Source organism: Rhinolophus sinicus, linkage group LG03, assembly GCF_036562045.2.
Source record: "Rhinolophus sinicus isolate RSC01 linkage group LG03, ASM3656204v1, whole genome shotgun sequence".
Taxonomy (NCBI): Eukaryota; Metazoa; Chordata; class Mammalia; order Chiroptera; family Rhinolophidae; genus Rhinolophus; species Rhinolophus sinicus.
In genome coordinates this window covers 121,527,232-121,555,221 of record NC_133753.1, presented here as the reverse complement: position 1 = coordinate 121,555,221, position 27,990 = coordinate 121,527,232, and the positions used below count along the sequence as shown (strand labels likewise).

The window sequence follows — 27,990 nt, the reverse complement described above, 5'->3', positions numbered from 1 at the left end:
ATTTGATCTGTGTTGGCTAAATTTGTATGATTCTCCCATCACAAACTGAATTTTCACATAAACCTATGCACCGTAGTAATTATAACAATAAAACACACTGTAATACGTGTCCTTGTTCACAGGAGAGTCTGAACAAGAACTGATGACTATAATAGCACAAATTCATGACTGCTACTTGCAAAAGACCTCAGAGAACATTCTGTGCTGACAGCAGGCCTGGAGCATTGTTTTGATATGTGAAGAATGAAATGTCCACATCATCACTGTAACTTCTTCCCCATCCTCTCCTTACGTCTGTCCACTAGTCCATCTTTTACTCTATTGCCTGCTATCTCTGGCCTGTTATTCCAACAACATTAACCCGTCTACTCTCTCTATTCAGAAATTTCAAAGATACTCTCTGAATCATAATCAGACTCATAATCACGTTCTAGGCTTCCCCGACTGCCGTGTTTCCCTGAAAATAAGACCTAGTCAGACAATCAGCTCTAATGCGTCTTTTGGAGCAAACATTAATGTAAGACCCGGTATTATATTATATTACATTATATTATATAAGACCTGGTGTTATATCATATTACATTACATTACATTACATTACATTACATTACATTATATTATATTATATTATATTATATTATATTATATTATATTATATTATAAGACCCGGTCTTATATAGTAAAATATAGTAAAATAAGACCGGGTCTTATATTAATTTTTGCTCCAAAAGACTCATTAGAGTTGATTGTCCGGCTAGGTCTTATTTTCGGGGAAACACGGTAGGTGGTTCTTAGCTCGCCTGTCTGCTACAAATCATTAAAGATCTCCTTTCTCTTTTGTCCATATCAACTTTCTCATGACTTTGTCCATGGGTCCAACTCAGGACAGCCGTGCATGAAAGTGGTCTCCAAGGTTGTATGATCAAAATGCCACTGCCAAAATTCCCCCAAAGAGTCTTCCATATGCTGGTGACTGGACTCTAGATTCAGTCTTGGGGATTTCTTATTTTATTAAAAAGCTGGCCACGCCAATGCAAGTGAGGTTTGGTTGGCTTTTTCTTATTGGTGAGATTTGACTATTGTAGAGAAACATTGACTTAAAGAAATGCTAGTGGACTTTGTTTAAAGCATTTATTGTGAACTTTTTTCTCAGTTCTTTCATTTCCTCATAGTCCATTATTGAGAGAATCATCTATCAGATGACCATTCCCAATGGATGCTCCTTTCTTCTAGAAGCATTATTTTATAAGTATGAGTTCACTGCTGGAGGAATGACCTATAATTTGATGTATAGTGGTTAATGTAATTGTGCTTAAAAATCGGGTAGCCATTTTGTTAGCTTTATAAACATTGGGGTTATGCTTATCACTATATCATGTGTATACATGGATTCCCATGTATCTGTCATGAATTCCTCAAGATACCTGAAATGTGGGCTACACAAAAATCAACTCATTGTTATGGTAGCTTTATTCTAAGAATGACCCCCAATGAGCCTCACCCACAGGGCAGAACCAAAAGCCAGGAGAGAGAAACCAAGAGTCTAGAGAGTGAAGTAAAAAGTGAGGGAGAATTATTCCCAAGTCTTGAAACCTATTAGAGTTGACCTAGCTGGATGTCAAATCTGCTTTGGACTGATAACTCCTTTGCACCTTCTGTTTACCCCCTGTTTGCATTGCTGATGGTTGCCAAAGGGAAGGAGAGTTGGGGGATGAGTGAAATAAATAAGAAAATAAATGAAATGAGAAATAAAATTTTGTTTAGTTAAAATCACATATATTGGAGTCTTGTGCATGAAAGAGAGACAGAGAGTTTTATGCCTATGTTGGGTCAATAGTTGAATTTCCAAGAACCATCTTTAAAAAATTTTTTTTCAGAAATGGTAGTTACTAAAATGCTTTTATTAAATTTCTCCTTGACTTTTTCCTATGTAATGTATTTTTAAACATGTAATGCAGAATCTAATTGCAGCTTGTATCATTAATCCTGCCTCTATTTTTTCATGGTTTATTATCACTTTGCAACTAGCCATTAAGACATTTATGAACCAAACAGAACCATAGAACCAAAACACATCAACTGAAACTCATCTATGATTTATAATACCATTCCCTTTATATTAATTAACAAGTCATTATCATTATCTTTTGTAATATTTTCTTAAATATATAAACAAGAAAAGGAAACCAGGGACAGTCAAAGGATTTTAAAAAAGTAAACACTGGATTTTTAAAAAATTAAGAATGATAACTGGGATTTGATTGTCAAAAACATAAATGTGGATGAATAAAACATAAAGTACAAAATTCTTTTTTATCTTTTATACCAGGATGAAGGATATGGCCAGTCTGAGAGTACAGCCTTCTGAGGAAATATTTTCCTGCTATTGTTGATGTATTCCCAGTCTAACTTCCTTAAATCAGCCAAAGAGAATTACAGAATTTCCCCTACATGGACCTATTAAAAGAAACAACAGTATTTTCCTTCCTTTATATTAAAGTACCATCACCGTATTGACTTTAATTCTGAATTTCAAAACACAGCATTACATATAGAAAAAGCATGTGTGCATCTTATATTGTTGCACTTTGCATTAAGAAAACAAAAAAGACAGCCCCTGACATTCAGAAGCTTGCCTACACTCACAACAAGGCCATGTGATTTTCCTATTAGACATGAATTACCTCAGAGAACATCAACCTCAGCCAAGGTTACTCTAAGATCACAATAAAATGAGACAAAATAAGGCACCTTCTATAATTTTGTTCAAGCACAGACAAAAACAAAGGCAGTGTAATACCTACAAAATAACAAACATCTCCTCACCTGGCCAAGATGATTGTTACTCATTAGCAATTACAACTTTATCTTTGTCCTAATTGTCCCTCCATAGATAAGATTTATTGATAGCGAATTATAGAATTCCCTCTGGCTTCTTACAGCATCTGATCTAGAACAAACCCCCACCTTCTTAGACCCTCCTCCAAACTACCCAACCAAAGCCTCAATCCTATAATTCGTTCTAATACTCTTTTACTGAGATACTCCATCCTTCCCTTTGATGTATGTTCTCTTCTCTGCAGCAAGTAATAAACCTATTTTGTCTAACTACAGGGAATTTTTTTTTCTCTCATAAACAACAGAAATTTATTTCTCACAGTTCTGGAGGCTGGAAGTCTGAGATCAGGGTGCCAGCATGGTCAAGTTCAGGTGAGAGCCCTCGTCCAAGCTGCAGACTGAGAATTTCTCATTGTATCCTCACCTAGCCAAGAGCAGGAATAAATATAGGTAGGTGTGTATTTTTTGTTTTTGCTCCTTTTTTAGTTTCAGGTGTACAAAGCAACATAATGGTTAGACATTTACACCCCTCACAAAGTGATAACCCCCCCAATCTACCACCCCTCTGACATCGTATATAGCTGTTACAACACCATTGACTATATTCCCTATGCTGTATTTTATTTCTTATATACATATATATTTAATTATAGTTGACATTCAATATTATTCTATTTAAGTTTCAGGTGTACAGTGCAGTGGTCAGACAGCTACAAAATCTGTGAAGTGATCCCCCTGAAAAGTCCAGTACCCATCTGGAACCCTACATAATCTTTACAACATTATTGATTATATTCCCCAAACTGTCTTTCACATCCCCATGACTATATTGTGACTACCAATTCGTACTTTCTAATCCCTTTACCTTCTCCCCCAGCCCCACCCTCCTAGGTAGGTGTGTTCTTCATGGTCCATTGCATATTATTTTAATTTTAAAAACATGGAAGCCTCTTTCATGAAGATGCCTATAATCCTTTAATACAACTTATAGAATGGATCTGGAAAGTAATTAATGATTGATCCAGCAGCTCATCTAATAATTCAATACTCTGTGCCAACTCACCTAGTTCCTTTGCACTGTTTGATCTCTTAAGAAGTCAAACAGCATCAACTATTTGGTTTATATATTACTTCTACACTTAGATTTGGTCCATTTAGAAATGGTTATGTAAAAAGGAAGAAAAGGAAACTCCACATGTTATTAGTGATCAAAAGCTAAAAAGTAGAAATCATGCTTAGCTGATTTTGACCAAGATTATTGCAGGCTCTATTATTAAGCACTTACTATATGCAGGTATTATACTAAGTACTTTATACAATTTAGCTCATCTAAAACTCAATAAATTTGGAGTATCTATGAGTAACAGAATATTCCATTTAAAGTGGTTCAAATAACGAAGAAAACGTACTGGCCCACGTAGCTCAATGACGTTAACAAGGATTCTTCCACTTCTCATCTTTTTGAAGCTATCCTCAGAGTGTCCATGGTTTTTCCTTTTGCTTGCCAAGTCGGCTAGAGTAATATCAGGCTTCGTACCACATGAAAGTGGATTCCTAGCATTCATTTCTATTAGAGAGGAAATGTTCCTCCTACTGACTCCCCCCTCAGGTGCCATTGGCCAGGACTTGCTCATGTGTCCAGGCCCTAGCTGCAAAGGCAACTGAGAACGTGTGTACAGACATACCTCGTTTGATTGTGCTTCGCTTTACTGCGCTTCACAGATGTTGTGTTTTGTTTTTGTTTGTGGTTTTTTTTGGTTTTGTTTTGTTTTGTTTTTTACAAATTGAAGGCAAAATAGAACCTCCACCAGCAAAAAAAAAAAAGGTTACAACTCGCTTAATTGTGATACGTATTGCGGCGGTCTGGAACCGAGGTATATCCATACCTGGAATTTCCGGTCTTAGTAATTGGAAGTGGGCTCTATGCGCAAGGAATAAAAAGGGAAGGAGGTACTGCCTTCATGTGGGAATCAGACAGCGTTGTTCACATGTGTTTTCATTATCCCCACTTTACAAAGGAGAGAACTGAAGCTTAAAGAGGTGAATTTACCAACAATTACTCAGCCAGAACTTGCAGTGCAGAATTCAAATCCAACTCTGTAGAATTTCAAAGCCCAAGCTCTTGAAGGACTTGGACTCCAAATCACAGGGACCCAACTCTGTATCTCAGTTCTGCCTCTTTTCTTTGGTGACCTCATATATTGTACTTCCTACTTCACTGGACTACAGTAAAGATGAAATAGATAATGGATACATATAGAAAGTGCTGAGCACAGCATCTGGCACCGTCATCACTGTTGTCTTTGTCATCAATCAGCAGTTGCATTATTACCCCATTGCACTGAGGATACCACCCACTGGGTAAAATTTCTAGGTGCTTGTTCAGAGCCCAAGTCCTCTTCCATGTTTCACAATACCTGGTACAGGGAGTTTACTCCATTCCTATGGCCATACTTTTACTTGACATGTGTCTTTCACACATCTAACCATTCCTTGAGAGCAGAAACCTGCTCTTATTTATATCTTTGTTATATCACAATGTATGGCGCATAGCATGTACTTAATAAAATATTTTGAATGAGGGTGTAGGTGAGGGTAGGAACAGCTCCATAGGCAACAATTGGGAACTATGAGTCCGATCTCAACCTTAGAAAAATTACCACTTCCCAGAAAAACATTGGATTACAAATATCTTATACAGGAAGGGATTAAATGATAGCCTCAGCACTAAATAAAACCTGCATATTTAAAAAAAAAAAATTTCTCCCCAATCCACATAATGAAGGGCTAATATTGTATAAATCTTCTTCTTTCATTTTAAACCCTGTACTTTCATTGATTAAAACTTATAGTAATACATCAACAAAATTTCAGGTCAAAGTAGTTAATCATCCAAGTCTCCAGAAAATTCCATATATGTTATAAATTGAAGTCCTTAGAAAACTCAGTAATTACATTAAAAAAAACCCCCAAAACTCAGCAATAAAACACTTTTTGGAATAACAGGAAAATGCGCTCTAGATACATTTCGAATAAAACCAATCTTAGGAGAAATGTTCATTTCTTGAAGTTGAGTTCAAGATCTCTCATTTCCCTGTGTCTGAAGGTAGTAAAGAACTCCTTAGCTCAGGATTAGTAGCAGACAGCTTCTAGCACTCACCCTGAGAGATTATAAACACATCATGGAAAGCAGACACTCTACATGGCATAGATATTTCGGTGGCAGTAAAAACAGGGCAGACATATTGGCATCCTAACCCGCTCATGATCCACATCACAGTAATATTAGACTCTTCTCCTTGCTGATTTAGAGATGGTTAAATTTTCTTTTGACTATAAAATTGTAACAATGGTTGATTTCTCTTTATTGTTTTGTTTTACAAGAAGTGTGCAACAAGCTACTGGAAAATAATACAATTGTCTAATGATTAGTTTTTATTCTAATTATGCACATTTAATTTACTCTGTTTCCATTTTTTTCCACGAGCCACGATTTTTAAAGCTATATTTTTATATATCAGCCATTCATTAATGGAACCATAATTTCAATAAGAGTTCCTTCAGGAAGGGCAACTATGTCATTAATAAAATGGAGGAACATTCAGTATTTATAGGCTGCTCTGATTTTGGAAACTATTTTTCAACCACTAATACACCTCCTATGCTTGTTATTTAACCACAGTCTTATTATTGCAAGCTGGTTATTAAGATTTTCATAAGAATTACATTATGTAAATTATAAAATAATAATCCTCCTTGTAGAAAAGTTGGAAAATACAACAAAACACAAAGAAAAAAATTACCCACAATCCCACTGGTAGATGGCTAATGCTAACATTTTGATTTACTGCCTTCCTGTCTTTTTTAAGTGTACATAATATATATACACATTCAACTTTTAAAAACAAATTAGAACCATACTAAACATATTTTGATTTCTTTCTTTTTCACTTAAAACTAAAACTGGAATTTTTATGTTAAATATTTATTAAGAGAAAAATTTTGAACTACTGAATGGTATTTCAAGATAAGAATTAGCATAATTTAATCAAACCTCTAATGATGTGTATTTATATTATTTCCCATTTTTGTTATCATAGAGAACATTATAATTAGCATTGTTACACATGTTTTCTACATATCTCTAATTATTTTCTTGCTTTGGAACATAATTATTAGAATATGAATTTTTAAGATTCTTAATACATATTTTTTAATTAAAAATGCTTAGTATTAATTTTAGAGACATTATCACAACATAAAAAGTTGAAATATTTTGCCCAAGTCCTAAAGTAAAAATATTGGTGCAATGGTGTGCCTGCTTTAAACCTTTGGCACCCATAGTGCATATAAATGCTTGGCATTTGTGTTAAAAGCTTCCAGGATGGCACCTCCATGTTGCTCTTTGGTATAAGATCTTCTTAAATGGGAAGACACACATCATCAAGATATCAAATCTCCTTAAGCTACGCTATAAATTTAAGGCAGTCCTAATAAAAGTAACAAAAAGATATTTTTATAGCAATACAGGCACATTTTAATATTTTATTAAAATTAATATTTCACATTCATATGAAATATTACGCAAATATAGGAGGAGAAAATTCTGAAAATGAAGAGTAACAAGGGGGGACTAGCTTTCTCAGATATTAAAGCATATTATAAGGTGGCAATAATTAAAGGATGTTGACAAGACAGATTAACAGGAAAGACTACGGAGTTTAGGAATAGGCCCAAAATACATACATGAATGCTTAATAGATGACAAAGGTGGCATTTAAAATTGTCGGGGAAACACAGAGTATCACAAACGGCTGTTAGAACAATTGGAAAAAGGTAATTACACCAACATCTCACACTTTACACCAAAATAAATTCCATAGAGGTCAAAAACTTTAAGGTGAACAATAAAACCATACAGGTACTAGAAGAAACCAGACGACCATGTCTAATAATCTTCACATAAGGAAGTCCTTCCTAAGCATGAAAACACTAGAAAGAAAAACTCAGATAAAAGAAAAAAATGATAGCATATTATTTTCAAATAAAAAAATGTTTACATGGAAAAAAACTACCATAAGCAAGGTCAGAACCTACACTGAGAAAAACATTTGCAACTTAAATGACAGGGAAGAGCTAATTAATCCCACACATAAAGAGCTCCTACAAATAGATATAAAAAGACCAATAATCCAGTAGAAACTCAGGCAAAGGGTAAACACACATAGTGCACAGAAAAGGGAATACCAAAGGCTTAAACATATAAAAAGATGTTAAACCTTACTTTTTAAAAAAATTCCAATTAAAATTTCAGTGAGATACTATTTTTGAAATGCTATTTTTTAACCTATTAGATTGGCAAAAATGAAAAAGTTTGATGACATACCCTTGGAAGAATCTGGGGAGACAGGTGCTTCCATATAATGTTGGCTGGCATCAAAATTGATGCAACCTTTGTGGAGAGCTTCGGCAGTATCTATAAACATTTCATATGCACATGCTCATCAACCCAGCAAGTCCACTAGTAGGCTTTTATTTTACTAACGTATTCATTCCTACATGTATAAAATTCCATACATAGAAAGTTATTTGTTATAGGAGCATTGTAATGGCAAAGACTGGAAACAACCTAAAAGCCCATCAATAGGGACTGGTTAAAATAAATGATGATACATCAAAACAATGAAATATTATTCAGTCAATAAAAAGAACTGAATGTTCTTCATATATTGATATGGGATGACCTCTGAGACAGACTGATCGGTGTGGGTAGACATATGTATATAATATATGTACCGGTGTTACTGATTGTATATACATAGAATATCTTTGGAAGAACACACAAGGAGTTGGTTATATTAATTGGCTTTGGGAATAGAAATTGATTGCTTCATTGTACCCTTGGCATTTTGAAGCATTTGAATGCATTATCTGTTTTAAAAATTAAATAGAATTAGACTAAAATTTTTAAGTTGAGTAGGCCTTTGTAACCACAGAAAATAGTCTGGATCCTAATGAGGCAGTCGGTGGAAGATTAAAAGAAATATCTCAGCAGAGGATAATAACAAGGACCTATTGTTCTTCTAAGTCCCCAGTTGTCAGGTAGTCTGAATTATCTACTCCCCATGCCAACCAGGTAGCAGAGTATCAACCAATGCCAAAATTTCCCTGGCAGCTGAAATCAAGGGTAGAGCTGCCCTAGCCTTCTTCTCTTTGCTTGCTACCAATGGAGAAACTACTACAGCACACAGACTGACCAATGAAGGAATGGCCAGTTCTTTGGCTGATATGAAACTCAGTCTTTGGTGTCATTGGCTACCAATCCTTATGTCACCTCCTCTTTAGAGCACAGCCTTTGAGTTCTCTCCCTTGGCTGTGATCCCCAAAATGGATGTGTGACTGCATCAGCCGCCCCGCCTTCACGGCTGGGCTCCATAAGGTGGAGCTCATCTTTACATACAGACTTTTTTTTTTTTAAGTTAAAAGCAATAAATCTGCTTTTGTTTAAGTAGCAGATGGATTGTTCTGTGGCTTTAGGCAAACTTATCTAAGGAAAATGAACCCATATGGCCTAGAAGGGAAAAAAATAGGGCAACTATCGGGATCGGGATCTAATTACTGAGCTAATCGCTTAGCAGTCAGCCATGAATAACGGCAAGGTCACCATGAAAGTGACTTCCTCGAATGCGGTACTCCCCCTGTCTTAAGCATGTTACCTGTATTAACTAATGTACTTTTCACATCAACTTTAAGAGGTAGTCATTATGATGATTTCCATTTTACAAATGAGTCAACTGAGCATGGAAAGTGAAATTTGCCCAAAGTTACCCAACGAGTAAATGGCAGAACTGGGATTGACTCCCAGATGATGTGGCTCCAAAGCCTGCACTCCCATCGAAACATACGGCATTCTGTTATAGTCATTTCACCTATAGTATGATCTAAGCACTAGAAGGAATCATGTTTCTTAGAACTAGCCCCTCCTGAAACGCACAGATCAGAGTGTCTGTGAATGTCTCTATTTGTTTCATTTGGTCAATGTTTTTGTACATGGCTGTATTTTGTTCTGAAGACACAAAAAACCCCACAGTTACACAGATCCAAGAGCTCTGCCACACTAATTTTCCTGAAATAAACACAATTCCGGCTTATCCTGTCCCCTTCATTATTCTTCCTCCCTCTAAATCAAAGCAGTGTTTCCTACGTATCATGCAGTGTGAGCAACAAAAACACATAAAACAGGAGTCTTAAGCAAAATTTAGGACAAAATTTCAGTCCTAAAGACTTAAGACTGAAAAGTTAGGTGGACAGCAGCACAGCAGAGTTAGGACATTTCCTGACTCCAGTCATGAGTTATTAATACGAGGCGAAGATTAAAAATAGGGCACGCTTACCTCACCATGCCATTTCTTGCTTTTACCTAGAAATTGCTATGGTTTTCTCTGTGCTACTTACCTTTCCTAATCTCTGCCATGGGAAAAGCAGACAGACCCATTGAGAAGCAGTGTTATGGAGCCTAAGAACCACTATGTTTGGAGCCAGACCACTTGATATTCCAATGACTCCATCATCTACCAGCCTGTGATTTGGGCTTATTGTTTCCAGCTTCATTTTCCAGGGACTATTAATACTAACCATGTGGAAACAGGAGATAATGTAAATTAAGTGCCTGACATAGTAGGTGATAAAAAACAAAACCAATCATTACCAGCATGTATTCCTCTAATTTATTTATCTGTTGAGTCTTCCTCATTTTTCATTCCTCAAATCATTGCCATGTATAAGGAAATTCTACAGCACTTAACATTACAAGTGTATGCAACTTAAAAAAATGATTATAAACTATTTCAAATATACAGAAAAGCATTGAAAATAATATACTCTTACCTATGTATGTATCCATTAAAAATAGAGTGCTATCTTATTTTAAAACTTTATATAAATGGTATCAGATTTTCTGTATTATTCCATACCTTGTTCCACCCTCCAGAGCATGTTTTTGAGATTTACCAGAGTTGATATATGTAGCTTTGTTAGTTATTTTCAATGCTGTATAGTGTTCAATTGTATGAACCTATCATAAAGTATTTCTGCATTGTACTACTGGTGGACATTTAGATTGTTTCCAGTTTGTCACTATATAATAAACAATACTTAAATAGACATCCTCTTCACAAATGCTTTATGGGTACTTGTGGGAGAGTGTCTCTAGAGTACAAATTCAGAGGAGGAATTGCTAGGTTCACAAGACAATCGTATGTCCAGTGTCAACATTATTAGCTATTGCCAATTGTGTTCCAAACTGCTATCACAATTTTGTTGTTGCAAACTGTGGGGTTTTTGTTTGTTTGTTCTTTTTTTTACATACCATATTTTATATACCATAAAACTTACCCATTTAAAGTCTACAATTCAACAGTTTTTAGTATAGATATATTTGCAGAATTATGCAACCACCACAATATAATTTTAGATTCATGTAATAGTGTTTTTATTTATGAATACACTTAAGACATCTGTAAAACTGGTTATGTGTCCTGTCCAATGTATCCATGGAAATCCCCGGGGAGGAGCTGGTTTGTAGACATTTCCTTGTTTTAAACGTGTTCTTTGAGTACGTACCTGGAAGGAACATTTCTAATTAGATTATGAAACTGCTTAAATACAGGTTCCTGTTATTTGCTATAAAAAGCATTCCTATTTATTCACCTCAGAGCAAAATGACTCAGAACTAACTCTATTTGAAGAGAATGTGAGGAGTGCTATACCAAATAAAGGAGTTATTTTCCCCCAGAACAATTCTTGCTCATGCCAGAGGGAGGTGTGAACCAGCATAAATTTTGGAGTAAACAGTTGCGAAAGCCAGTGCACTGGCAAAGAAGAGAAAGCAACTGCCCGCCCCCCCACAGGTTAACTTGTTGAGCTTTTAATCAAATAATTTTCATGCTGTTATTAATTAATGGCACTTTCAACTACTATTTACTCCAATTCAAACTTAATGTGCTAATTGACAATACGGATTACCAAACATGACTTACAATAAAAATTTATGTAAGAATATTTTTATCCAGCTACTAAATGTTCAAAATCGAACACAATTTTCTACTTGGACTCTCATAAGAAACACCAGGTTCATGGACAATAACATTGGTTCTCTTGTGTTGGTTCATTCTTTTTAGTCACTGACTTAAGGACACCAATTTTCAGGTGCTATGGTTTCATTTCATCAGGTGCTCGGCAGCTTTCTGAAACTTCCTTCTTGTTCTTCAGATTTTCTCACAAGTACAGAAGGTACAGTCACTCTGTGACCCTCCCAGCAGGTGACATTAACACAGGGCAACGTAAAACTGTGATAAGGAAGAAAACACAGGCACCGGGCTGAACGCCCGGGGCAAACACACCTTGCCAGCAATGCAGATGTAGCAACAGCTCTCAGCCCTGGGCCAGCCCCACCCGTCATGGGTCAAGAGGCTTGACCTAAAAGAGGAAATAGCCTGACTCAACAGTGAAGTGTGACTTATGGGCTGAGACAATTCTGAATTGGATATTTATACTAAGCCACCCTATATCCTCAGCAACTTGGGTCCCAGCTCAGATTTCCCCATGAGTCTGTGAAATCACTTTGACTTCTTTCTTGCAGGATCCTCTACTTAGCAGGGAGATGGCTCTGCAAAATCTGGTGTACAACTGAATTTAATATTTACCACGTGGAGAAGAAGTGATTGGGCTTTTTAGGGCTTTGGAACAATGCCCACAGGCAGCAACCAGGCTTGGGGTTTAAGAATGAGCTGCAGTCAATGAGAGAAGCCAAGGAAGCTGTTTTTGTAACTAGCGTGTCACTCCCGACACACTGAGGCCTGGGGCCCTTACAGGAGGTTTGGGTCCTCTCCAAGGCCCAACCAATGCCTGAGGATCTGCAAAGGTGAAGGGCAAGGGAATGAAATGGAAAACAGCCCTGACTTGCACTGGAGGAGATTAAGTCCTAGCAAGCAACCTTGAATTCAGGACAGAAATCCAGTTAGTCAGGCCAGGAAGGAGCAGACAGATGCTTCTCTCACTACCCCCTCCACCTTCCCCAAGGGAGAACAGATGAACTAAACTTCATCCAACCTGTATTCCCAAATGAGGCAAAACTATCTAGGAGTTGCTCGCCCTCCCCCTTTTGCCCCCCTCTCCCGCAAACTCAAATGCATACGTTTATCCACTGCTGCTGAGGTGAGAAGCGACAGACACGATTGTGGCATCCACACCTGGGCCATTCCCAACCTGGCTTCAGGGCTGGCACTCCTAGACTCCACTTTCCTGCTTTTCTACTTTATGGTCCAACTTCCCGGACTTGTTACAGTCCTGGGGCCATGCTCTTGCATCCTCCCTGCCCCCGGCTCCCTCCATACCCACACCTACCATTTACAGCTCACATATTTCTTGCTGATCAAAGGGCTTCTCTCAATTTTCAGTGCCCAGATGGGAAATGTATGAACACAGAAACAAGGCCCAGCACAGCATTTCTTTCTTTGTTTTAAATCTATTCCCCACAAGTTGCAAGGGTTCTAAGTATAGGGTTTCGGGTAGTTATAAACTTGTATTTGCCCTCTCCCCCATTTCATGGTGCAGATTAAATGTGGGTAGGCAACAATAGTTCTAGCAGCAGAGAACTGGTACAGTAGCTGTGTGTGAGGCACTATTTGAGGGCTTCACATGTATTGTTTCATTTATTCTCAAAATAACCTACTAGGGAGGTATTGATTTTATTTCAGGATGAGGACACTGAGTCCCAAAGGCTAGATGTCTTGCTCAAGATCATAAATTTATAGAGGATGGGGTGGGATTCAAACCCAGGTGGGCTGACTCCACAGCTGTGGCGCTCGAGGGTGTAGGGAAAGGGGAGGTGGCGGGAGGAGCCCACTCGGGGGCAGGTGAAGAGAATTTTAAAATAGTAATAAAACCAACTAGCATCAGTGTCCCACGTATAAGCAATTTTCAATAATGCAGTAATGAAATAGCTTTCCTTACTTGGGTGGATCACGCCTGTCATTTTGTTAAGCTGGACGTTGCCATGTCTGCTTATGGTGCCTGACACTGGAACACCGTGATACGACTCTGAGGGGAACTCGACTGCAACACTGAGAATGGCTGAGCAAAAACATGGAAAAGAAGCTGGGGTTTGAAAATTATTATTGTGGTAAAATACACGCACAATTTACCATCCTAACCATACAATTCAGTGGCATAACGTGCATTCACAATGTTGGGCAACCACCACCACTACCCATGTCCAGAACTTTTTCTTCGTCCCAAACAGAAACTGTACCCATTAAACATGATTCCCTATTCTTGCCCCACCCCCAGCCCTTGGTCACCTCTACTCTTCTGTCTCTATGAATTTAACTACTCTAGGTGCCTCATATAAGTAGAATCACACAGTGTTTATCCTTTTGTATCTGGCTCTCATTCACTTAGCATAATGTTTTCAAGGTTGATCTATGTTGTAGCATGTATCAGAATTGTATTCCTTTCTAAGGTGCAACAATATTCCACTGTATGTAAGAACTTAGCTTTTTAATGACACCTTTGAGACACCATATCTTAGGGGACGGACCTCTTGTTAAGGTGGATGGTAAGTTTACCTTATGGTGTAGGACAGGTGCATTGGGTTATATTTCTTACAGCTGAAAGAGTCCTAACTGACACATAAGGTACAACTCAGATTCTTCTGTGAAGGTCCAGGGTGGGCAATAAGGCCACAGAGTACTCAAAATGGAAGCTGTCCAGCATGTGGAAAAGTTTTCCAGAATTTCCCTAAGAGTGTGTGTAAATCGAAATCTATATATTTGTACATATGTATATACACACAACTAAGCCCACACTTTTCCCTCTTTTCATCTTCAGTTTAGCTATTTTGATAATCCCTTGTTACAACTGTTAAATTCAATATATACAGTTATTCGGTACTTAACATTTTTCATCATAAAAAGTATACTGAACTCCAAATCGAGTGAGACATTGCGCCTCGTGCTCTACAGAGGAGTACAGATTGATGTCTCTTTTCAAAACACTTTTCTAGTATACACTTTTATAGTAATAATCAAGTTTAGTCATGGGTAAAGAATAAAAACATTTATTTAAGAAGTACCATTCAGCATCAATTGCTCCAAGTTTGGCAGGCACAAAGGGTGGGTGATTAATGTTTTGTTGGTATGTGAAATTTGAGATAACAGGACGCAGTATGACAAAAACAAAACAAAAAAATTATTATTAAAACTAAAAAAGAAAAATGAGTAGTAAACTACTGTGATAGAAAGGGACTTAGATTAAGAAAATGTCACCATGCAATGAAAACAATCTCCTCTTTAATAAGTACTAGTAGGGAAGGGGGTTAGACTTACTTGCAGGATTATTGGGGAATGTTCCTCATGGAACATTCTGGTTCATGGCTGTGAAGAGGTGGGCTGCAGAAAGATGTGAGCAGATCCCCGTACTAGTAGGGGGTACAGAAAAGTGGGGATAAGGAGAAAGAAAAATCAGGCAGAATGTCTTTGCTCAAGGGTCTGTATAAAATACATATTTAAAGAACACCTGAGTGAGCAGATTCTTTTCTGTGATTATAAAAACATAATGGACAGCATTTAGAAATCAATTATGCTGAAAACATAGAAGAATGCCCTTTCATTGTAAGCATAGATAAAGCCTCCTGCAACTGTTACAGTATCTATTACCTTATAAAATTCTGTATTTTTGCTTGTCCCCTTTTCTGTTTCCTAGTTCACACTGCAGGAGAGAACAAAGGCCTTTTGCGATCCATCCAGTCAGTCCTTTGATTTCACAGGTATAGGAGGGAGGGTAATAAGTAGTAGCTTGCCCAGGGTCACATTCATCCTCAGTGTCACAGACTGGGCTACAACCAGGTCTCCTGATCCCCCGTCAGGTGCGTTTTGCATTACAATATGACATGCTTCATACCCAACCCTGTCCCAGTCTGTACTTGAGGATTTTCCCTCCATCTCACTCAGGCAGAAGAGCTGTGAGGGACAGCAATAGTAGTGCTTGGGGATTCTCTCGTTTGCTATGAGCGTGGGGTACTAGAAGAAGAGGAGATAACACACATCTCCTTCTATCCCAGCTCTGAAAATTATCTAACACACACACACACACACACACACACACACACACACACACACGGTCAGGCTACTCTAAACACCTCCCTGAGAAATACTTCCTGGATAGAGCATTGCGTATGACAGAAATTTTTAAAGGTTACCCTAAGAGAGGTTATTGATCATCTGGCCAAAGACACACAATCATACACCTTTCAGAAGCTCTGCAAATATAAAGCCCTGGTTAGAGAAGATGACAAACATGGGAACTTCCAGCTCCAGGGGACACCTCAGCACTGTTCCACAGAGACCCTGACTGCCATACTATCAAGTGGGCTTGCTGATCAAGTGGTGGGAATGGCGTCCAAATATACAAATTCCAGCAGGAAGAAAATACATGTGACTGAATTTTGAAAAGCCCCACCATTTTCACATTTATTTCTGATTGCCCACTCATCAGTACTCAACATTCCATATGTTCTTTTCTAGCTATCCAGATTTCTGGGTAACCATATGGGTGATGCTTTATCACAACATTCAGGAGAGGTGTCTCCAAAGGGAGGTGCACAGATCTCTTGGTGTGTCCTTTGAGAACAAAATGCAGTGAAAAGGAAGTATTACACTTTAAAAAGGTCTATCATACAAGTTTTTGCTCATGGTTCAATACCAGGACTATGAATTGAGAATATCCTTTGTCATATTCATGAACTAGGAAAACTGGGAGAGGAAAATTCTTGAAACGCTGACATTCCCAAGTTTACTAAAACAGCAGAAAGTACCACAATTCTATAGACTGTCTGGCAGAAATTTATCTTTCTTGTGCTCCGTATGTTTCTGTAAGAGTAAGGATCTCTTTTATTTAACTTCTCCAGGAAATTGCTTTCTCAAGTGAAGATAAATCATTTGTTTCACAAGACAAGAGCCAGCCATGTGTTCTGTGTTCCATCTCACGCAATTAATTGCCTTTGTACCGTATTTCTTGTCTCTTTCCATATAGTTTGCTGTGTCTTATACACAGACTCCTGAAAAATTCTTTCTACTTGTGTAGGAAAGCCACGACTTTCTTCCTCTAGGGCATTGATGGTTCGCAAAGCAAAGGGAGTCCTTTCCCGGGGCAAGGGATTGTTCAGGGGCCGCATGGGTATCACAGAGTTGTATTTGTGCTGCCTGTTGACAGAGTTCATTAGAGATGAATAGAACTGGAACTTACACCAGGTATCTCTTAAAAAGTTTTCAGTCAATAATAAGATTGTCCATGCAGACCCATTTACAGCATCATCTAAATTCTGTAAATGCTGTCTGCCACATGGCATCTCAGCAAAGATTATTCCAGGTCTGATGCCAAAGTCATTTTGTAGCAGATCCTGGACTCGGAGAGCTTCATTTGTGTCACCTTCTGCATGCAGTATCACAAATTTGAGGAACACCTCTTCTTCTTCTGCGTCCTCTTCAGGCAGCTCTTCCACTCCCTCCGCTGCCTCCCGCTCTCCTGTTGGGATTTCTGTTGTGCTGCTACGCTCAGCAACATCATGCAGGGAGATTTCAGGTTTCTTGGAATCTGACTCATGATGTCTTTGACTTGTATCCACACTGTGGCTTTTCCCCAAAGGGAGAGAAACAGGGCAGCGATCCATTTTAGACTTCTGGATACCCATTATAAATATCCAAGTCAGAAGAGCAAAGCTTTATTTATTTCTCAGCATTCCTTTTAATTCTAAAAGAAGAAATAACAAAGAGAAGAATATTGTAAATTTAACCAAAGCATTAAAAACGGAAACCTGCGTTCGAGCTGAAAACCTCTAGGACGTTACAATATATAGATCCTAAGAAATGCCAAACAGATCACTGGAAAACAAAATCATTTGTGTTTTTGTAAGCTTTACAAGGGCTACCACAGGTAGCCAGTTTAATATAATAGGAGCTATCTGGAAATTTTAAATGGTATTATATTAGCACTATAAATCTCCAGATTAAAATAAATTACTCTGGTACCTTAGAGAAAAGGTACCGCGCCCCTCTATCCTTCTGGAGTTTAAATCCAACTTCTCCATTATCAAATTATTGTGTAGATTAGAAACGTGAAAATCTAAAGAAACACAGAATATTCAAATATTAAATACACAATTTATTTTTGTATCAAACACAAATACAAAACAGAACACAAATATCCTAAAGATGGCTAGCAGGGAGCTCTACTGACTCAGCATACAGAGATCTGAAATGTCAAATCTCACTAGTTCAGAGTGTTTTGTTTGTCTAATGTCTGGCACTGTTATAGTGGGGCTGGTAGAGGAATTATAAGGATTGTGAAAAGTGAGGAACTTATTTTTCCAGCAAATCTTGGGAATACTGAATAAAACATATTTTTTCACCTAAGGAAAAATTAACATCTCAGTTTGGAAGTGAAATCTAGAAACAAAGACTTGTGATTTTCCCCAGATTTTACTATCGTCTACACTCATTCTTTCATCTTAATAATCCTATATCCAGAGTGGAAAAATTAGATCAGCAGTGAAAGAAAAGCACTCTATGTGAATCTAATTTAAATAAACAACATTGCCAATGTTGTTACTGTAACTCCAAAATAGGCTATTTCAAGGGCGGGCAGGGGGGAGAGATTCTCTTATCAAAAGACAGAAAATTTAGAATAGATAAATATAGGTTCCATATTTTCAAATAGGAGCCCACAGGCTCTATTCCCTAGCATTTTTATTTACTGTTCATGGGCAAAGACCAGAGTTCATTATGAAATCAGAATTATATTCATAATGGTATAATACAGCTACATATATCAAAATAATCCAGGTTTAGAAGAAACAAATAAAAATAGTGAAAACCTGTTATGGGAAGAAAAGATAAGGAAAAACACATAGGGAACTTCTTTCTAATGTATGTACGGAGTAAAAGGGTTTGCTACTGCCTCTGAATAGAGAAAGAGTTGCTGGCTACTGCTTGTCATTCATTGTATCTGTACTTTAGGTTCTGACTCCACAGTATATTGTGCCAACTACCAAGAGGTATTCTAGGCATAGTAACTCTAAACTGCTACACACATACAAGGTCGGTAAATTAAGTTCACAAACTCATCCTAAAAAAAGAGCTACATACCTCTTTACTGAATATCACTATAGTCACCTTCGAAATACTCTCCTTGGGAAGCTATGCACCGATGCCAATGGCTTGTCCACCCTTCAAAGCAATTTTGGAACTCTTTGTGGAATGGCCATCAAAGCTGTCATTGTATAACCCTTGATGTCCTGAATGTCATCCAAATGTCTTCCTTTCCGTATTTCCTTTATCTTCAGGTAAAGAAAGAAGTCATTGGGGGCCAGATCAGGTGAGTAGGGAGGGTGTTCCAATACAGTTATTTGTTTACTGGCTAAAAACTCCCTCACAGACAGGATGTGTGAGCTGGTGCATTGTCGTGATGCAAGAGCCATGAATTGTTGGTGCAAAGTTCAGGTCGTCTAACTTTTTCACACAGTCTTTTCAGCACTTCCAAATAGTAAACTTGGTTAACTGTCTGTCCAGTTGGTACAAATTCATAATGAATAAGCCCTCTGATATCAAAAAACGTTAGCAACGTCGTTGCAACAAATTCGCGAACTTAACTGTCAGACCTCGTACATACACACATATATCCCAAATAATAAAACCAAATGAATTTTAACTCTCCTTATAGGTTAGGATTAACTGCTGACTTCTTATTGCATTATGAAAAAAGGTTTTGCTATGCAAACTTGCCTAAAGGAGCTTCTCCTGCCTAATAAAATAATTGTTAAGCCATTCAGAAGCATCTATTTACTGTGTCAATTACAACAATCTTCACTTATTCATTGAGATACCGTGTTTCCCCATAAACAAGAACTAGCCGGACCATCAGCTCTAATGCATCTTTTGGAGCAAAAAGTAATATAAGACCCGGTCTTATTTTAATATAACATAAGACCGGGTCTTATATAAGACCGGGTAAAATATAACATTAATATAATATAATATAATATAATATAATATAATATAATATAATATAATATAATATAATATAATATAATATAATATAATATAATATAATATAATATAATATAATATAATATAATATAATATAATACAACATAATATAATATAATACCAGGTCTTATATAAGACCAGGTCTTATATAATATAATATCATATATCATATAATATCATATAAGACCGGGTCTTTTATTAATTTTTGCTCCAAAAGATGCATTAGAACTGATGGTCTGGTTAGGTCTTATTTTCGGGGAAACACAGTAGGTTTGTTTAAGCAACTTAACATCATTATCTTAATCACTAGCTGCTGCAGATAAGTGCCCTTGAAGTAATACAACAAGTATTCATAGACAGTGTCAACAATTTCTAAGATAAAATGGTGTGTCAAGCCAGATCAGAAAATCTTTTGAAATAATTTTTTTTTTAAAAAATACAACTTTATGTCTTATTTTTCTTAATCAGTCAGCAAAAAAGAGCAAAACATTCCAGAAATCTATGATGTACTGTTCCAGCTTCCAAGCATTCCTACCCTAAGCAGTCCAGAGAGAAGAAAGTTAATAACAATGTCTGGAAAACTTCACTGTGACGTTCTGATTTGGAGGGAGCGAGTAAGGACACAGCCAAGGGAAAAAGATATTGAAAGCTGTGGGCTGGAGATCTGCCTTTCCCACCACCACAGTGATTCAGAGATGGGGAAATGGTCCTGATCCATCATTGTGGTTCTCAGGCTGAAAGAAAAGGCGAGAACCAATGATTGTGCTCACTCTGAATCAATTATCTCCACAGAGAAGGCTTTACTAGAAGAGAAGGAAGGCATGGAGTGGTGAAGGAAATGGGGAATAGGAAGAAGGCTGGCAAAAAGAATTCTGGAAAGTTCCCTTTAAAGTTCTCCTCCTCAATCAGAAATGGTCAGCACCAAGGTTAAAACACTTAGGTTTCATGTCCTTTTCCTCAGCTAAATGGGAGGAAAGTAAAGATGTCCACCAGCGAGAGGCACACGAGACGACTTGTTCACAGGAATAAAAACGTGTATGTATTCACTTTTTAATTTACTTTTTTAGAAAAGGTAGTGGTTGAAAACATTTATATTGAAAAGTCTCACCCCCATCTTTATCTTCATTATCCATCCTGCTACCCCTATGGTGATCAATTTTATGAATTCCTCTTGTACCCTTCTGCTGTTTCTTTATGAATATATATTCTTTTTTCAAAAAATTTATCACGTACACACACACACACACACACACACACACAAACAGCAGTAGTAGATCAACAGATATCTCTTCCCTTTAATAATATGACCTCAGAGCTTTCCATCTAAGCACATAGAGAACTTCCTCACTCTAATTTACAACAAAATAATCTTCCAGTATGTGGATATACCATAATTGTCTCCTGTTCTTGGATATGTGAGTTGTTTCCAGTCTACTATTATGAACAATGCTACGATGAATAACTCTGAACAAAAATCATTTTTAAATGTATGCTGGTTCACCTGTAGAATAATTCTTCTAAATAGGATATCTATATCAAAGGACAAATGCATTTGTAATAGCAATAGATTTGGCCAAATTGCTCTCTGCAAGATTGAACCTTTTTTGTTTTGTTTTGTTTCTAATTTGATAGAATGACACCCTTACCTCCAACCCTTCCCCCAGCAAAGATCTAAAACAACAGAGGCTACCAAGTACTAGGACCACAGCCCAAATGAGCTAGTCACATCCCTTCAGGCAAGAGAAATGTGGAAACATATACCCCATCAGAATGAAACCCTGAAACTGAGGCTCTGAAGGGAAGATCAGAACAGGTCTGAGATAAGAAGGAAGGAGAGTCCAGAAGTGTCCACTTTATATCTAGGCAAAAGAGGGTCCCAATAGAACCCCCCACATTAAATAGGCATAAGATAAAAAGAACAGCTTGGCAAACATGCAAAAATATTACAGGAAATAAACAAAGACTATAAAGAAGAACCACAGCACACAAAAGAAAACTAAAAAATTCCATTTCCATTAAGATTATGTGCTCTGGAATCAGACTGCCTGAAAGTAAGTCCCAGCCCTGTTATAAAAAAAAAACTGGGAGACTTTGTACAAGTTACTGTGCTTTGATTTCACTATGTGTGAAAAACGGTAATAATTATAGTACCTAACATTTAAGGTTTTTATGTAGATCAAAATGGCTTAGAACAACGCCCCATAAATGTTAGCAACTATTATGTTATTAAATACATAACAGAGAAGCTGAAGAAAAATTTACACAACAAATGCTTATGCTCTAGGACAGTGCTGCTCAAAGTATAGTCCATGGACAAGGTGCCAAGCTGGAACCGCTTGGTGCCAGTCTGTGACAAGATAAGGAGACTGTGCCAGGATGTAAATCAACTGTATTAGTGAAGTACGCTGTTTAGTTCGGCGGACACTTTTTCATAGCAAGACATTCTCAATGAAGGAAGAAGCACGGCTTACATTTGGTACATGCTTCTTACATTACTATAGACAAGCATTCTGAGTAGCACTGCTCTAGGAGACACTACAGAGCATATATAATCAATGAAACAAAAATACTGAAGATGAGATAACAGAATTAGATGAAAAGGGAGATTGCGGACAAATCAAAGACCTAACACCATTAGGAAAAAACAGAAGCAGCAAAGAATGGAATAGATATAACTCAAAATCATATCAGTTAATTAAACACAGTGGAAAGGCTTGAAAAAAAAATCATGGAATACGGAAAGGAAAAACGACAATAAAAATACAGCAATTTGAAAAAGAGACATAGCTATGGAGATTTAACAGAAACAACCAATATAATGAAAACCACTGCATCTTAAATAGAAAATCCAGTGAGTATAACAAAAAACTTCAAAGACATAACAGATCCAGCACCCTCATTCAAATGATCATCAGTCTTATGATCACAACCAGAAATTATGCACCTCGTGATGTCATCAGACATGACGTACACAGCATAACGTACGAGAGGATTTGCTAATGATGTTTAGTGGCATAGAATGCAGAGTCCAGGGTTTGAGGAAAGGTCCAGCTAGGAGGTGTTGTATTCGGCATTTATCTGTGTATAGATTCCATTTAAAAGCTAAAGACTATATGAGATTATTAACAGTGAGTATAGACAGAAAAAGGAAGTGGATTGTGGACTTGCCAGCCCCCACAATCATGTGAGCCAATTCCTTATCTCCCTTCCTCCATTTCTCTCTCTGTCTCTCTAATCTATTGTTCCTGTTTCTATGGAGAACCCTAATACACGCTTCCTTAAAAGTTTGTTGCCCTAGAACTAGGAGTTACTATTGCATTTTTAAGACATGACCCCTTGGGAAGAGAGGTTCCCAAACAATAGTAAGTAAATAAAATACATGCATGTATACAGTTTTAAATATGCCCATGTGTTTACCACCGAAAAAAGCTTATGTGTTTAAATCATCACCTCTGACATGTAACACATTAAAAATTAAGGCATCTAAAAAAAATTAAATTAAATTAAAGCATCTAGTACTGTACTTGAAACCTTCAGCCTTGGAGCGCCTTTATTTTCTTTCCTATGTAAACAGCACCATCTTGCGGTGAATACCTGTAAAATCAATGGTTTCTTCACTTGCTCAAATTAATACCTTTTGATGTTATTAATAAATTCAGTGTTGTTGAAAACTTACTCTGCACCAAGACCTGCTGGTTTGGGGGGATGTGAAGCCAGGACTAGTAGACAATTGGGACGCACTGCACTGGTGCTTCATTCAGGAGAGCAGGTGCTATGAAAGCACTCAGGGAGGACACCTGCTGCCAGGAACACTTTGCATTAGTAAGGCAGAGAGATGTGGATGGTACCAGCATTTGCAAAAACAGAGGCCCCATGGGGCAGAGTATGTTAGGATCATTTTGCACTTGGTATTTATATGGCTCAAGTCCACGTGTGTGGGGGTGGGTGGAGGGTAGCGGTGAGAAAAAAGAATGGAGAGAATAAACAGGATTAGAGAATGTAAGGGGCCTGATATAGTACGCTCAGAACTTTGAATTTCCTCATGTTGGCGGACAGAAGGCCCTGGTAGATGTTAAGTAGGATAGCAACATGATCTGAGTTGTTTTAGGCAGATTAAAACAGTTGTAGTAAGTAGACTAGGCTAGCGGACTGCAAGGCCTTAGACTGGGAGAACAATCCGTTGAAAGGCTATTGCAATAACCTAAGTGAGAAAGCCGAATCCTGAACTAAGGAAGCGATAGTAGAGACAGGTATGTAGGAAGTGACAAAGGGGGGTAGGTGACAGAGAAAGAAGAATCAGGTATGCCTCCCAAGACTGTTCCTTGTGTAAGGTGTTGGTGCTGTTTGCTGAGATGAGCAGGGAAGGGGTGGGGTGTGTGTGACCAATTAATCCAGTTTGGGACATAGGGGCTTTGAAGTCCCATGACCTAGAAGAGGGGCTGTCTCGTAGACACTTACACATGTGGGTCCAAGGCTCAGGAGAGCATCTTAGTCGGGGGTGGAAGTTTGGTGCTAGCTCATATCTGTAACAGAATAGGTGGACAGTTAACGAGGAGAGAGAGCTGAGACAGAACCAATGCCTGACAGCCACCCAGAGAAGCAGCCCACAAAGGACAGGAGGAGGCCCGGGAGCCGCAGGATAATCAGACCCAGAAGGTATCTGGGAGCCAAGTGAGAAGAGTGCTTCGAGCAGGGGTCAGTGTCCACTGCATTTAGCACCACGAGGTTCCCAGGAGCAGTTAGAGAGGACGAGCGGGAGTCACCACACCAGACTGCAGTGCTCAAGAGTCTATAGGAAGTGAGGGCATGAGGAGAGAGGAAAGCTCAGCTAAGAAAAAAAGGAGAGACCAACAGCTACAGGGTTCTGGAGAGGATTTCCTTAAGAGAAGCGATACTCAAGAAGGCCTAGAAACTGAGGGGTTCGCCAGTAGAGGGAAAGGATGAAGAATACGGGGGCGGGGGTGGGGGAACTTCTTGGGGCTGATGAGCTGTTCTTCTCTCGGGGGTTGTTGAGCAGCTGTCTCTCTCTCACTTCCCCTCTCCCTAAGAAAGGGGAAAGGCCGCTGAGTTCCTGAGTGCACTAGGTCCCAGGACAACGTCTGTGATGGGCACTGCACATGATGTGGTGACCTACAGGACTTTGGGTTTTACCTTCTGGGCAGAAGATGAGTGCACTTTTGTTCTTATGAAGGACGGTGCGTTATCTTGGGAGAGAGCACGCTGTTACTGCTATTGGTGCCTGGAAGCTTACGCAGGGAAAGAAGTGGGGAGGGTGTGGATGGTGAGTAGCCCAAGGGGTGTTCTGTAGCATATACTGCAGGCCTACTCATCCAAAATGCATTCCAACTTCCTTTTAGTGTGCCTTCCTGAACGTCTTGTGCCACAAGTACCAAAAGTTGTATTTCCTAGACTCCCTTGAAGCTCAATGTATTTAAGTACTTTCAGGTCTGAGTTAAAGATGAAGGGAAGCAGAGCATGAGGTACCTGTTTTCCTGGGTGAGGCTCTAGCAGAGTTGGTGTGATCCGAGAGATGGCAGCTTCCTGATTTGGCAGGTTTCCTAGTTGTGGCAAAAGCCCCAGCAACACTAGACCAGTTCTACTAGGTGTTTGCTATGAGGTGTTTCTAGAAACTCAACCTAGAGTTCAGCTCTTATACTTTCCCACTGAGACTATAAATCCTGAAATGCCCTCTAATGCATACCTATCTGCTTAAACTAGCTAGAGTAGATGCTGTTCTCTGCTACTAAATTGTGATTGGGACAACATCCAAATTCAGGACAAGAAACTACAGCAGAACAGCAAAACATGGCCTGACACCTCATTTTGTAAATAAAGTTCTACTGGGAGACAGCCATGCCCATTCATTTATGTACTGTCTCTGGCTAATTTCATGCACAGAGGCACAGTTGAGTAGTTACAACAGAAATCCTATGGCCCATAAAGCTTATAGTATTTGCTATCTGACCCTTCCAGAAAAGTTTGCTGACCCCTGGGCTACAGCATTGAAGTGCCAAGCTCTGCCAGGATGTCAGGATACAATGGAACAGGCCTGCGCCAGCCAGACAAGGAACACGTAGCTTTTTCTTTAACTTCTTAACACTGGAAATACATGTTTCCCTCTCTTCTTTTGCCTCCTCCCTGCCCCCACTTTGGTTCATGCCATTATTTCTCAGTCTAGTTGTGTAGGACAGAGCTCCCTGGCCCATGCTGGTATTATGAGCCTTGCGCTCCTCCGGCTGAGGCAGTCGGTTGCCAGTCATCAGTAGGCCACTCACAGCAGCTCTCGCGGGCTGCCGGCCACTCACACTGGCCACCGGCCACTCACGGCAGCCCACGGCAGCCCAGGTTCAGGGAGAGCTGTTGTTCATAATCTTAGCTGTAGAGAGCGCAGCTCACTGGCCCATGTGGGAATTGATCCGGGGACCTTAGGAGCATGGTGCTCCAACCACCTGAGCCACTGGGCCGGCCCCTGGAAATATTTTTAAAATTCCCAACTAGGGTAATAAATACTTTCAGCAATAGGATGGGTAGAACTTGAATCCATCCTGATCTTATACTAAAATAATATTAATCAGCTGTCATTTATTTTCTTCTTTTGGGGGGGTTGTACAGAATCCATAAGGATGGCAAAGGCCCAGTACAAATAAAAGCTACCTGGCCTGGCAAGCAGCTTTCACCTCATTTTCCTAGACTACACTCCATCAAGGTAAATGGCACCATCATTTGCCCAGTTATGACAGCCAGAAACCTGAAGCTTCACTGATACTTTCCCGTTCCTCTTCTACACTTTCATTTCCAGCTGCCACCAAATCCTGTCTATTCAACCTCCAAAATACATCTCAAATTGTTCCACTTTCCCTCTCCACCACACTTTCACTCTGGAGCAATATCTCTCCCCTATTCTACTGAACTACTCTGTAACTGCTTTCCTCTGTCCCCTTTTGGTCAGTCTAATCCATTCTCTATTCCACAACCACAGCGATCTTTTTAAACAAACACATACATCTGATCCAATTAGTCTGTCTTACCGCACTTAGAACCAGAATTTCTTAATATGGCCAATGCTGCCCTGCATGGTCTGGCTCCTTCGATTCCAACCTCATCTCCTGCCTCTCCTCCCTTGGATCCTCCAGCTCCCTGCACCTGGGTCTTTCTTTCAGGTTTTCAAATTTGCTCAGCTTGCTTCTGTCACAACATCTACGGGGACATTTTATTGCAATTTTGAAATATGAATTGTATGACTCTATTTTCTTATCATTAGAGAACTTTTACATAGTATCATGGGCGAGCCAAAATTCTATTGGCGTAAACAATCAAAATGTCCAAAAACTGGGGAATGGCAATAACATAAAATGTCATATTATTCATATGACTGAATCCTATTAAGTCATTAAAAAATGTTTATGAAAGTTCTGAATAATTTTAGTGACATGAGAAAATGTGCTTCTATAATAATAAGTGAAAAAAAAGTCGAATATAAAATAGCATATACAGTATGATCTCAGCTTTATAAAACAAACTAGAGAAAACAGATTGGAAAGAAGTATACCAAAAGGGTAACATTGAGTATCTGTGTTTGGTAGATGTGTAAATGTACCTATATCTACATGTATATCTATACATACCTTTTTTCTACAATGAGAATGCAATCTGAAAAAAATGTTTTCTTAGTAAACAAACAAAAAGAATGTATTATAAGTTTTGTGTTTGCAAATTGAGGGCATGTTAACTTGGTGCCCAGACAGAATATTCTTTATGTGTCATCTGTATATTCCAGATGGGTTTAGCCCATCTCCAGGTTTAACTCTGACTTCCTGTTTTCTATCTATATGCCAATTTTCCAAGACTCTGCGTTTGCTAACTCTAAATCAAACAGGGATCCTCCAATGTTCTGCTTAATTACAAGCACAAGAGCAGAATCACCTCCATAGTACCTAAAAAAGGTCCTTGAGAAGGTAAACATTTAATTACTTGAACACAGGCTAGTGTGTGCACACACACAATTGCTTCTAGCAGTTAGAAAAGCAAAAATACACAAATGGACCTTCAT

At 38.4% G+C, this 27,990-nt stretch overlaps 1 protein-coding gene across 8 annotated transcripts in view; it reads right to left on the bottom strand.

Moving 5' to 3' along the window:
* Positions 1-14,940: 14,940 nt before the first annotated feature.
* TICAM2 (TIR domain containing adaptor molecule 2) overlaps positions 14,941-27,990 on the bottom strand; it is a 37,440-nt gene continuing 24,390 nt past the window's right edge. For 3 of the 8 annotated variants that reach the window (XM_019727830.2, XM_019727826.2, XM_019727827.2), the window contains exon 2: positions 14,941-17,646. In XM_019727830.2, the coding sequence (XP_019583389.1) occupies positions 16,880-17,587 (708 nt within the window). In that variant the 5' untranslated portion in view covers positions 17,588-17,646 and the 3' untranslated portion in view covers positions 14,941-16,879. Of the gene's footprint in view, positions 17,647-17,924; positions 18,019-19,040; positions 19,232-27,990 lie in introns of all 8 variants that reach the window. The other 5 variants (XM_074328590.1, XM_074328588.1, XM_074328589.1 and 2 more) reach the window with 4 other exon arrangements.